Source organism: Arachis hypogaea, chromosome 10 (assembly GCF_003086295.3).
Source record: "Arachis hypogaea cultivar Tifrunner chromosome 10, arahy.Tifrunner.gnm2.J5K5, whole genome shotgun sequence".
Lineage (NCBI taxonomy): Eukaryota > Viridiplantae > Streptophyta > Magnoliopsida > Fabales > Fabaceae > Arachis > Arachis hypogaea.
The window spans coordinates 115,868,002-115,881,591 of NC_092045.1; the positions used below are offsets into that span (position 1 = coordinate 115,868,002).

The 13,590-nt window shown below is 31.6% G+C and overlaps 2 protein-coding genes across 2 annotated transcripts; one reads left to right on the plus strand and one right to left on the minus strand.

Annotated features, from left to right (window-relative positions):
- The first annotated feature begins 515 nt into the window (after positions 1-515).
- On the plus strand, positions 516-5,823 carry LOC112717042 (uncharacterized). The gene is made up of 7 exons (XM_025769137.3): positions 516-923; positions 1,580-1,726; positions 1,899-1,997; positions 2,632-2,823; positions 3,639-3,758; positions 4,726-4,797; positions 5,357-5,823. Exons 1-7 carry the CDS (start codon positions 657-659, stop codon positions 5,579-5,581), a joined length of 1,122 nt encoding a protein of 373 aa, XP_025624922.1. The 5' UTR covers positions 516-656; the 3' UTR covers positions 5,582-5,823.
- Positions 5,824-9,531: 3,708 nt separating this feature from the next.
- On the minus strand, positions 9,532-12,002 carry LOC112717043 (L-type lectin-domain containing receptor kinase S.4). The gene is made up of 2 exons (XM_025769138.3): positions 10,846-12,002; positions 9,532-10,620 (listed from the first exon to the last, which is right to left on the minus strand). Exons 1-2 carry the CDS (start codon positions 11,862-11,864, stop codon positions 9,579-9,581), a joined length of 2,061 nt encoding a protein of 686 aa, XP_025624923.1. The 5' UTR covers positions 11,865-12,002; the 3' UTR covers positions 9,532-9,578.
- Between the last annotated feature and the right edge of the window lie 1,588 nt (positions 12,003-13,590).

A 13,590-nucleotide genomic window follows, 5' to 3' on the forward strand; every position in this document is an offset into this window, starting at 1 on the left:
AAAGATAGAAGTAAATATGAAATTTTTAGTATAGATAGATGTACACTTCAATTTTTTTAATGAGTCATCTGTATATATTAATATCAAGTTTTGTTGTCATTTCTATTATTTTGTGGTCTGACTAACTTTTTTTGGCAATAATAATTGCCAAATAACTATATACATGGTGTGACATGACTCTTTTGATAACACAATTAAAATTAAATAATAAATTATTAAATTTATTAAATTTAATAATAAAAAAAGATTTACAAATAATTTAAAATTTTCATTTTTTTATCCAAAATTTACTTCAAACATAGTCCTAGCAATTATTTATAAATTATTTTTCTTGATCCATATCCACTTTTTAGAAAAGAAAAAAAAATCTAAATCATTTATAAATTTTTTAATTCAAATTTAATAAATTCAATAATTTAATATTAATGTATACTAATAAGTCATTAAAAAATAAAAAAATATATTTATTCACTCAATGAAAATTTATGTGTAATTTTATCCATTCTTCTCGAAATACTGAGAACTGTTGGTTAAACCCTAACAATTGAAAGTTACTAGTTACTGCTATTATGAAAGCTAGGGCAAGGGTTTTAGTTAGGTTGAAATAGTGGTAGTAATGAAATGAAGGTTTCATTCTCTTTTGTGTAAAACATAGCATGTTGGTGGCAACAACGCCATTTCTCAGAAACTTGTTCAGCTTCCGCTCTCACTCTCACTCTCACTTCTTTCGAATGGCAGCAACAAGTTCAACCAGTTCTATTCTTTCCGAGCATTCCGACGCTTACGCGCCGTTCAAGCGCGTGTGCGTTCGCGTCGGCACACACAACGGCAGCTTCCATTGCGACGAGGCGCTTGGCTGCTTCATGATTCGACTCACCAACAAATTCTACAACGCTCAAGTTGTTCGCTCTCGTGATCCTCAGGTAATTTTTTTTTCTGATTTTTAATTTGTTCGTTTCTGAAAAAATGTGAGCTGTTGTTTGGTTGATGAGAACGTGTTGATTTATTTTTTTTTTCATTTTGACTAGAAAGAGTGTCTTTGATTTGCTTGGTTGATGAGAAAATTTGGTTTATTTATCTAAGTTTTGTGATTAGTGATTTATGGATGATTCTGAGCTATTTGTTTAAGGTGTGTTTGTGAGTTTTGATTTGGAGAGGTGGAAGGGAAGGGATTTGAAGAGTAGCAATAAGTTCATTTTACTCTTCAAAATCCCTTCCCATGTACCCTTCCAAATTGGAACTCGGAAACACGCAATTTTCTGAAAATGTAGTCAGTTAGCGAATGGGATAAAATAGATTTATGTATATATGCCTTAGCAGTGTGATTGTTTAATGTTGAAATGTAATTTTGAAAGGGGGAACTTTGATGGGGTTTTCTGTGGAACTTTTATCAATTATGAGCAATGAGAAGTTGTTTGAGTGAGGCAGTAAGGACTACGGAGTGTCTATGTTGCTAAGTTTTAGGGAAGAAATTTTGGTTGTTGCATTGTATGTATAGAAACTAAATGGAGTGGGAGTAATCGTGTCCTTCTCATTACTTGTTGATGTTTTTGTTTGAATATTGAGTCCTGGTTTGTAGGTCTTGGAGGGTCTTGATGCCGTTCTTGATGTTGGGGGAGTGTATGACCCCAGCCGAGATCGCTACGATCATCACCAGAAAGGTTTTGAGGAGGTTTTTGGCCATGGCTTCTCAACCAAGTTGAGTAGCGCAGGTCTTGTTTACAAGGTGCTTTTCTTATCTTGAAATTTTATTTTGTTTTTGGTTTTCTCACTTTTTGTAGCTGGTGGCTAATTCCCCTGTTTTGGTACAGTCACTGATCATTTTCATGAGAAGTTTTATTTCAAAGATGAATCTTCCTTAATAATTATATTATGCTTCTTTGTTTCTCTCTGTATAGCACTATGGAAAGGAGATTATAGCTAAGGAACTTAGGGTAGATGAAGAGCACCCAGATGTGCATCGCATATATCTGGCTGTTTACAAAAGCTTCATGGAGGTAATACATTTTATACTTATTCTTTCTTGCCTTATCCAACTTTCTGTTTGTTGTATTCATCATTGGAATGTCTTCTCTTCCATGCATTCTTTTTGGGGTCAATAATCGTGATGTTCTTATTGGGTGAAATTTGAGCTGAGGAGACTTAGGGGAGATTCATGCAGATAGTGAATACTGAGAGGGAAAATATGCTTCATTTCTTTGTGCACTAGGATAGTGAGTGGTTTTTAACTGGAGGAATGACATAATATAGAGAAATTGTATCAACAAAATAGGAAAACTAAGTTTTACATTTGAAAACGGACTCTATCTAGATTGGCATTGTTTTACAATGGGCGTTCTATTTTTTGCTGTGCTTTCATAAAATACTAATGTAAGAATGCTTTCTACCTTGCTATTCATCGTGACATCTAGAATATCAGTGCAACTTCTTTTGAAGTGTAAACTTTTTGTTCTCTTCTTCAACACCATCAGATAATGTTTGTGGACTTCTAGGGCTTTTTCTGAGAGTTTTCGTTTCTTGACTATAACAACTGGTTTGGCTTATGTTGTTGGGTGCTAATCTGAGAACCACTTATTCCTGGGCTTAATTTGTAAATCTTTTCATAACAATGTTTTTATCTAATTATATCAGGCAATTGATGCTATAGACAATGGAATAAATCAATATGATACTGACCAGCCCCCAAAATATGTGAATAATACACATCTGTCCTCAAGAGTGGGAAGGTTAAATTTAGATTGGACAGATCCTGATCAGTCATCTGAAAAAGAAAATGAAGCCTTTCAACGTGCCATGGTTCTTACTGGTAGCGAATTTATGGATGTAAGTCTCCTCTCCTCATTCCCTTCCTTTGTCATCACCAAAATGAATAAGAGTTTTTTTTTTTTTTTAATTTTGTTCTTTCCTGCTCATGGTCTGTATAATGATGTTTTTTTATCAAGCACAAAAGATATTGACATATGTATGTTCGATGATTCATCCACTTAGGATAATTTTATTTATTTTTAATTTTTGATAAAAAAGAAGAATATTTCTAATATGAAGAGAAGAATGATAGAGAGAACGTTGGAGGGCAAGAAATCCTCTTTGCAAGAGCATGAATGAACAAAAGGGAAAAAAGCATCAATGAGACATAGCTTCCTAATCTCTCAACTTGTTAGACAGAAATTTCTCCTAAAAGATCATTAGTTTTACACCAGAGTGCCGAATACTCTCATCATACAAAACTTGCTTGTTTGAAAATATATCATTAAAGGTATGAGAATTCCGCTCCAACCTGATACACCAAATAGTGGTACATATGGCGTAATGTCACAGCTTTGGCTTCCTACCTTCTCCCAAAACAAGTTAAAAATAGTCAACAACAATTGATCTAAGCTTTAATGGCACACCTAAACGCATTGAAGATGGTAAACAAAAATTATTACATTAAATGTAATCCATGGAACAAGGCAACAACAATTTTAATATATTTATCTACTTCATGTCCGTGTGAAAATTTGTATTAGAGGTGCCTTATATATTTTTCATACTTATTTCTTATTTTCAGGCCAAGTCTCTCTCTCTCTCTCTCTCTCAAATTAAGAAAAAAGCTTTGATGTTTTAACAAGTTCTTGTCACCCCTCTTTATTTTGCAGAGTGTTCGATTTCATATTAATTCATGGTTACCAGCAAGGTCAATTGTAAATGAGACGCTTGAAGCTAGATATAGTGTTGATCCTAGTGGAGAAATTTTGGTTTTGGAGAAATTCTGTCCGGTGAGTTGGAAATTATGTCTCCTTCTTCTGATCATTTGTAGAATATTCAAATATGATTGATTCTAATTATATTATTCTCTCTTTTCTGGATAAATCATGTTTTGTATGTTGAACATTTATGTTGATGATGATAATTCTATATTTGTCATACAAAGTTTTTTGCTAACATAGTAACATTAAGTAAATTCAATAGGTCAAAAGGAGGTTTCTTATCCATTTAATGAATAAGTTAATTGTGAAAATTATAACTTGAAGCTTAAACTTGCACGATTGTCAATCTTGGAAATTTCTTTTGATACAATATGTCAAACATTGCTTATATCAGGCAAATATTCTCTCAAACATACAAAATAGATTCAATTGGTGGATACTGGATTTCATAATCTGTTTATCAAATAAGTTCAGCAATCTGTGATTAGTTTTTGTGACTGGTACTGGTTGTTTTGTTCTGAGTAATGATGCAATAGACCAGGGTTCATAATAAATTGTACACATGGCATGAGATCATCTATTGCTTTTTATAGCATTTACATATTTATAATTATAAGAGTTTCCAGTTGATAATAGCATGCTGTGTGTAGGGTTTATCGTGAACATAGGTCTATAGTGTCATTATTCATTTGATTTTAACTTCCTAGAGGAATTTTATAAGTTTAGTGAAACACTATGTGACTTGTTCCACCGGCAATAGTCCTGGCAAAACAAGTTACTGGATGAAGTGCAGTCTTAGCTGTTGTATAAAAGCTGCATCAGTCTCATTCTATTCTCACTTGGCTATTAATTAATATTATGTGAGCTTCTTTATAGCCTAAAATGGTCATCGCTGGCCTGCCCACAAAATATAGGAGGCATTTGAAAAAATTTGTTCCCTACACTAAATTTCTGACTCTATCATTCTTGGGTGCTAGGTTGCACATATATATGCCTTCGTTGTTTGTAGATGTTTAACTTCAATTGTTTTCTGCAGTGGAAGCTTCACTTATTTGAGCTTGAGGGGGAGATGAAAATTGACCCTCCCATTAAATATGTTCTATATCAGGTACATACTTGAATTTTCATTTTCTTTTTACCAGTTTCATTTTAGGCCTCTAGTCTTCAAGAAGCCTCCTAAAAACGATAGACTGATGAGAAAAATTCAAAATGACTAATGTGGTCTTTACATTGGTCCAAGTAGCTCAAAATCACTTCCGTGTAATAAATATTTTGTTTTAGGAGCAGAATTTCTGCAATTGAGAAGTTCAAAATCATTCAAAAATTAGCTGTTCAGTATATCTATAAGTCCAATCTCTGACCTTGATGTTACGGTCTGTCTGAAAGTGTCAATGTATGCTGGAAGTATGATCTAATTCTACATTGCATGTTAAGGAGGAAACTTGAAGAACGAAAACATAGTTGGTTCGAAAAGAACACCAAGACTTGCAGCTTATAAAAGGAGGCAGTCATGAATTTAAAATGACTAATGTGCAATAATGTTAAATGGCAACAAGGGCTTGGTTTTGAGCTGGTTAGGTTCAAAGTATTTCAGTTGGAGGGCTTAGGTTTTAAACTTCGTCACTAAGGTTATTAGGTTACCGTAATTCTGATTTTTCATTTAACAGGATGAAAGAAGCCAACAGTGGCGAGTGCAGGCTGTTGCAGTATCTCCGGATAGGTTTGAGAGCCGTAAGCCTCTACCATCGCAATGGCGGGGTCTTAGGGATGATGAACTGTCCAAGGAATGTGGCCTTCCTGGCTGTGTATTTGTCCACATGAGTGGATTTATCGGTGGAAACCGAAGTTTTGATGGTGCCTTGGCCATGGCAAGAGCTGCATTGAAGATGTAAGCAAAGAAACGATCATAATATTTTGCAGTAGCTTTAACAATACAGTTTACTGATTGCATTGAAGACTCAGAAGAGGACTGGGAACAGTGGCTTATAGATAGTTCTGTATTGATTGGTCAACTTGTTTAATATAATCATGTATTATTCAAACATTATTATGATTGATTATACTATTAGCTTATCTGGATTTTGCTCAATTGAGAGAGATTTATAACAACTTACAGAATGTGATATTGTGATAATCCTTCCTATAGTGTTGTATGATGCAAGTATTTTTGTGCTGCAAATTTTTTTTTCCGAAATTAGGAACAAGACTCGAACCCGAAACCTGTAGGTGAGGATCGGGAGACTACAATTTTGTTATATAAACAATTTCAATTTTAATTACAGGCGATTTCCTTCTAATTGAATGGTTTGGTGATTGGAACATACATATAACAATTGCTTATAAATAATCATGTTTCTTGACAACTAAATCTGGATTAAGTATATTTATTTATTTATTTCATGGTCATGTTTTAAGCTCTAATTGTCAGTTGCCATGATTGTCCTCAAAAGATTGATTCATTTAAAACTGAATTTAGGTCAAGCTGAAATGCTGAATTTTCAACCCCAATATCTCACCTAACATCACTGAATCTCCCTATTAATTATCTTTCCAAGGAAGTCATCAACCATGTTGTTTTTAAAGTAAAGGTTCAAAGGCTATCACTATCTTATACACAATAATGGTTCCTGTTTTATTTTGAGGTTGATAAGTGATTTATTCTCTTCAGATGGGAGTGGGACAGTTGATCATGTTTGAAAGATCATTATCTAAGTAGCAGCCGCATTAGTGGCAAGTTCATATACAAGTTGACTTTACCTTCGTGGCGGTTTTCGTTTTTATTTTCTATTTTGATTTTAATATTTTTTATTTTTAAGATTGTGAAAAAAACGAACAAATAATAAAAATAATAAATTCTATTTTTTGTTTTCATATTATTTTTTCCATAAAATTCTGAAAAAAAAAAATGCAATTAAATACGCTCTAGTTTTTAGTTTATAGGTTTTGGTGAGAGGGAGAGATTAGAAATTTTGTAACAGCATGGATAGATTTTTAGTCATGGAGAAGATTTAGATGTTAGACACAATAATATATGTCGACACAACCCAAACATAATGTAGGTAGGTTTTATATTCTAGAAGTAAGATGAGAATCGATACAATATCTGATAAAAGATAAGAAAATATGTTCAACCAAAAAAATAAGAGAGAAATATAAGAACATATAACCAACCAAGAAATGAGAGGAAAAAAAAATATACAAACAAAACATTTCTCTTCATTATACAATTTAAACAATGGTCTAACTAACCAAGATAGAAAAGAAAAATGAAAATTTTGTTGAAAAATAAGTTTTTTATTTTTTTAAAATTTATTGAAAACACAAGGGCTTATTTTTTATTTTTAAAATTTTGTGATTCAAATAGTGAACACTGGATAATTAAATTCTATTTTTTGTTTTCCCGAACTTATTCACAAAATTCTAAAATAAAAAATATTTTTACAAATAAAACACACCCTAAATTCTTTAGATTTTTTATTTCTTGCTTTCTTAATCATTTTCTTAAAAAATCATATTAAATGTGTGCAAAAAAATTCATTAATTAATTACTATATAAAAATAAAAATTTAGTATCTATAAAAGAGTTTCCTTGTTTTGTCATAATTAATTTGATTATTTTATTAAAAATAAGTAAAGTAATATATATAAATACAAATAAATACGTGATAATTAATTTTTAGTATTTACAAAAGAATTCCTTTTCATAAAAAAGAAAATATTTATAGAAAGTTTTTATTAATAATAGAAGCATGCAATGACCAATTTTGAACCAATCAAATTAATGGGGGGTGGGCTATATATATCCCTTTTCTCACGGCTTACCATTTGGAATGATTAATAAAATCCGAGACCAAAAAAAAAAAAAGAATGATTAATAAAATCCAAATATGGTGGTCTCCAATCTCCATGACTGGCACCATCAAGAAATAGTAAGTGTGGCAAATTCTAATATTCTATTGGTCAAACCCAAAACTCTATCATTCTCTTTTTTATTTATTTTACTTAGTCTTCTTTGCTAGAAAAGTGGAAGAATAACTTAAATATTACATGCTTTATTCATATTATAATTCACATTTCCTTAAAAAAAAAAAAAAAAAACTGAAATAAGTCTTCGAAGTATGACTTAAAGATAGATGAGTCTACACTCTATACTCTATAATCATATTGACGACAAGAGAGTTAATTGACCAAAGAAATTCATAGTTTGATGAGTTTATAATCTACAATACCAATGATATACATATTGAGATGGCCACACCAAAATTTAAATGGCAGAAATACATGATATACCATATACGATACACGTAAATATATTTTAAAGATTTATACATATTTAAACATTTAGAAATTTCTTGAATTTGCTTTGTCAATATTGCACTCTCATGTACTTGATATTATGGGGTGGCTAAAGTTTTATATTGAATAATATGATATACATCATATTGTATTTAAAATGAGTGATTTTTCTATCTTTGAAATTATATTTTAGAATAAAGTATCAATTAGATTTTTGAAAATTTCAACCCAAGATTAATTAATTTTTTTAAAGTATCAATTAAGTTCTTTATGATAATAAAGAGTGGACATGTATGTCCTTCCGTCAATGGATAATGCAAAATGAAACGAATTTGGTCATGTATTTTGTTATTTACAGCATGTCTTATTTCTGTCAAATGAACATGAAAACGATATAATTTTGGACAATAAAGTATTTATTATTTTTGGAGTTTTCATATAATCTTTATTAACTGCTTTTTATTTATCACGAATCCTACTAAAACAGGTGAAGTTTCATTCCAAAAATTATTATTTATATTATAAATTTTTATAAATAGACATGTTACAGTAGTTAACCATATATATAAACATCATCGTTAAATTTTACGTGATAAATTGCTAGAAAAATATAACGCGTTATGCGTCTGCCATTTGTGAAAGACCAAATTAATACTTTTTTTCTAGAGACTAATTAGTTCTAAGTTAAAATCTTCAGACACCTAATTATCACTTTATTCTATATTTTAATGTTTGATTTTTCTTTTTTTTTTAAATACTTAACAATAATATCAAAACATGATTGTCAACCACACAAAAAAGATAGTCTATAAATTGGATTAAGGTATCTGTCGAATACTAATGATGATGCTGCTAAAGGAAATAACAAGAATTTTATCCCTATCTGTGTATAACTGTACAATCCACTAAGTGACGTCCTAAAAAAGAAAAGAAAAATATGAAATATGCTATAGTTTTGATATTGTAAGACATTTAAGTTTCACTATAGAAAGTCAACAAAATTTTGATTTGAATGTGATCCTTAATCATGAATTACATCATCAATAAAAATACATCAGTCTAATTAAAATTTTCGGTGATTATATTAAATATAAATTCTTACCATCAATTTTAAGATTATCATAATAAGAATCTTACAAAAATATACAAAATTGTTCATCTAATAAAAAGCAACAAATTAGGCTATGTCATGAGCTGAAGAAAAATTCATGAAAGGCATAAACAATTGGATTGGTCGGACCGATCATTAAACTTTTCTAATTATTAGTTTATCGGTTCGGTTTAATCGATCAATTTTCAGTTGGTTCTACAGTTTTTAAACGATTTTTTTAACGGTTATAAATAGTGAATTGGACTATTTTTATCATTGGTTTCCGATTGAATCGGTTTGACCGTCCGGTCCAGTCTGATTTTTAGAATCATGGTGCCAATGTTGAGGAACAGAACCAAAATAGAAACTTTCATGGTTTGGGATTTAACTCCCTCATCATCATGATTCATGATCATAACTTTCTCTCTACAATTATAAGACACAAGACCAAAAAACTATTAAGAACTATATCCATTACTACAAAATACAATGGAGAAAGAAACTCAACTTGTTTCTCTCCTACCAATAGGAGTAAAAACAGGGGAATTAGTGAATGAAGGAAAACTAGCATACATGCCAATATTATCTGAACTATTAAAAGAAGACCCAAATGGATTCAAGAACTCATCAAAACCCTCTTGGTTATTATGATGAGGCTTCATCAATGAATCAGGCAACAAATTTTCTCCATCCAAATACCTAGTCACTTGCCTCATGCTAGGCCTAGAATTTGGTGCACCATTTGAACACATTAGGCCTAATTTGAGAACCATAACAATCTCCCTCTCATCAAAATCACCATTCAAATTTGGGTCCACAACATCAAGTAGCTTCCCTTCTTTGTACATCTTCCAAACCCAATCCACCAAAACCAAATCCTCATGTTGTGCCTTTCTTGGATCAACAGGCCTAACCCCACATGCCACTTCAAGCATTAATGCACCAAATGCATAAACATCAGTGCTAGGAGTGGCTTTTCCTGTTCTTGGCAACTCAGGTGCCAAATAACCTAATGTTCCAACCACCCTTGTTGTGCTAGGATGACCACCATGTTCATACAATCTTGCTAAACCAAAATCTCCAAGCCTTCCATTCATTTCACTATCTAAAAGAACATTACTAGCTTTAACATCTCTATGAATCACCACTTGTTCATATCCTTCATGGAGATATAAAAGTGCTGAAGCAACATCCTTTATGATCTTGAACCTTTCTTGCCATCTTAGGATGGTTTTCGGCTCGTCGAATAAGTACTTGTCTAGGCTACCATTTTCCATGAAATCATACACAAGTAGGAGGTCGCCACGGCGGCGGCACCAGCCGAGCAATTGGACCAAGTTCCGGTGGCGAAGCCGGCCGATGCTGGCGATTTCTGACACAAATTCTCTAAGACCTTGTTTTGACTCATGTGATACTCTCTTCACAGCTACTTGGTTCTTGGAATTCGGCAGAGTTCCTTTGTAAACTCTGCCGAATCCTCCTTGACCAAGTAGCCCCTTGTCCTTGAAACCCTTTGTAGCTTTCTTGAGCTCTTTATATGAGTATCTATAATGTTGCACAAATACAAACACAAATATTGAATACAACAATTTTTCCAAGAATTAGTCATAGTTTTAAGAAATTTAGAGTCTGTTTGGTTGTTAAAACATTCTCTGTTTTCTATTTATAGTTTTATATCCTTTTTAACAAAATTCTGAAAACAGAAAATACCAAAACACAAACAGACAGAAAACAAAGAATCCTTAGCAGACTTTATGAATCAGAGAGTACCTGTGAGGCCCAATCTCAAGCTCCCATGGCTCAATAACATCAGCATTCTTGATTTTCCAGAACAAGTAAAATCCAAGAAACAGAGAAAACAGAGCAATGAATGAAGTAGCAACTGAAACCCCAACAACCATGGGAGTTTGCTTCTTCTTGGGACCCGGAAGCTTCGGAAGCGAATCGAGATCAAGTGTTGGAGCAGTTCCATTGATCTTGAAGCTCCAACCCAAGACATAATGGGAGCTTGCAAGCAAACCCGTTGAAGCAGAGAATCCAACATACATTCTCTCATGAAAGATTGGTGAGAGATCCAATGAATATGACAAAGTTGGTTTCTTTGGTTTTGTAGAAGAAGGAGAGAGTGTAACACTTATCACACTCTTAACAGAATCATAATCAACCCAAACCATGATTGGTTTACCACCCTTAAGGTTTAGATTTTCAAGTTTTCCTTCGCCTTCGCCTTCGGCGTAGTAACTTGCATTACAAGAAACATTGGAAACCAAGTTGTTGATGTTTATACCAACATGGTTATCATTTATGTCGCCGAATTCGAAGTCCTGGACAGTGTCGAATTCGACGGCGAAAAGGTGGTTGGAGAAGTTTCCAATGTTGGTTGAGTTGAGTAGGCCAAGATACTGGCTTGGAAGTGCATGCTTGAGAGTATCCAGGGAAGCTGAAATGGTGAAAGCCAAGCCATGGCCACCAAGCTTTGGATACTCAGGAACAATGGCAATTGCAAATGATGAAGAGAATGAGAAGGTTCTGCTGCCATTGTTATTCTTGAACTGAAATGGGATTGGGTAAAAGGCATGCCCAATTAATCTACTTGTTTCGTTTGTGAGCTTCAAGATTCCATTTTTGTCATCAATTTTCGCTATTCCAGTCAGGGATAAGTTGGTTCCTGGAATATGATTGAATCCAGAATAAAAGAGTTGTTGGGGTTGTGATAAAACTGTGTTTAGGATTGGAAGGAATAGGAATAGGAAGAGAAAAGGGTAGAATTGGAGCAAGGTGCCCATCATGGAAATATGCTTAGAAAACAAAGATCACAAGGATTTTGAAGAATGAAGAATAAACAGAGCTTTCTTTGGAGTTGGAAATAAAATATTGGCGTGTGTAGAAGAAGAATAAGAAGAAGAGTATAATTATTTTGTTAGAATAGAGTAGGGATAAGATGTCAATAATAATAATAATAATAATATCGTTGTTATTATTATTATTATTATTATTATTAACTCCGCCTATGTTACACTTGTGTTACATAGTCGGTGGCAAGTCCGGATAAAGAAGAAAGGTTGTGTTAGATTTTCAACAACTAACATAAAAATATAGTCGAACTCTCATGAAATTATTATTATTATTATTATTATTATTATTATTATTAACTCCGCCTATGTTACATTTGTGATACATAGTTGGTCCCAAACCCGGATAAAGAAAAAATGTTATGTTAGATCTTCGACAACCAACATAAAAATATAGTCCTCCCATGACATTATTATTATTATTATTATTATTATTATTATTATTATTATTATTTTCTAAAATTAAAAATGAATCCGAAACCTATTTTAGGTGAATGAAGACTGAGGACGGAAGATTATGCCAAAGTTAGATTATTATTATTATTATTATTATTATTATTATTATTATTATTATTATTTAAAGCAATATTCTAAAAAATTGAAGGAAAATAAATTTAAATTTTAATTATTAAATTACTATTTAACTTTTTTTATTTGGTTAAAAAAATTAGAGTAATCAATTCTTATTGTTATTTAATAAAAATATAACCTTTCAAAATATTTTTAAGTTTTTAGTTTAATGTCTTTGTATAAATGAATAATTTGATATTAGAAATGATTTGTTTAACTAAAATAAAAGTTTAAAAATTAATTTAATAATGAACATTTGTTAAGAGCGGAAAATTTCGGCTAATAGTAAGTTAGTTGGGAATTTGGAAGCCTAATAGTTAATATAGGCCATTAAAATATGTTATTTTATTTATTATTTGGAGTACAATGAATTGAATGATGTTGGTTGACTCAAGAATGTGTTGGACACGTAAGGGAATGGAACAAAGGCAGCAATTGGTTGTCCACATGGGACAGCAGTTGGAATTGTAATAAACAAATAATATACTAATGCTAATATTTCTACATACAACTTTGAAGTAGGGTAGTTAAGATGGGCTAAATTTATTAGATCAGTAGGTTTATTTATTTAAATGAGTAAATTTTGTCTTTAAAATTAAGTTTATTTAAATTTCGGGTTAAACGAGCTGAATTTAATTAACCCAAAAAAAAATGACGAGTTAAACGGGTAGTCTGTTTATTTTTTTTATATATATATTTTTTTTAAAAAAGCAGTACTGTTAGACGATATTTCTTTCGATTTAACCCGAAAATCCGACCCATCAACTAAAAAATATTATTTTTAAAATTTTTGACCTAAAAGTGATATTTTGTGTCAAAATATTTTTCAAAAAATTAAATTAAATTATAAACGGACTAACCCGTTTAACCTATCGAACTGATCATAAACAGTCCAAACTGAAAAATTCTAACCCGCGAATAAAACAAACTTAAACAGGCCAACTCATTTTAACCCACGGATTTAATCGAAATGGGTCGGACTATTGTGTTTGACAGCCCTACTTTTAAGTGTTTATCAATATTAAACATAATTTATGAATGAAAATTAAGAGTTAAGGTGTTAACATGAGAATCAAGATAAAATCTTAAAACC

What these genes read in the sequence shown, in the direction of transcription:
- LOC112717043 (XM_025769138.3), bottom strand. Translation starts at nt 11,864, where the DNA reads ATGATGGGCACCTTGCTCCAATTCTACCCTTTTCTCTTCCTATTCCTA. An exon ending in CTTGAGATTGGGCCTCACAG is followed by an intron (nt 10,621 to 10,845) that starts GTACTCTCTGAT and finishes GCAACATTATAG; the next exon opens with ATACTCATATAAAGAGCTCA.
- LOC112717042 (XM_025769137.3), top strand. Translation starts at nt 657, where the DNA reads ATGTTGGTGGCAACAACGCCATTTCTCAGAAACTTGTTCAGCTTCCGC. An exon ending in CTGGTAGCGAATTTATGGAT is followed by an intron (nt 2,824 to 3,638) that starts GTAAGTCTCCTC and finishes TTTATTTTGCAG; the next exon opens with AGTGTTCGATTTCATATTAA. An exon ending in TTTTGGAGAAATTCTGTCCG is followed by an intron (nt 3,759 to 4,725) that starts GTGAGTTGGAAA and finishes TGTTTTCTGCAG; the next exon opens with TGGAAGCTTCACTTATTTGA.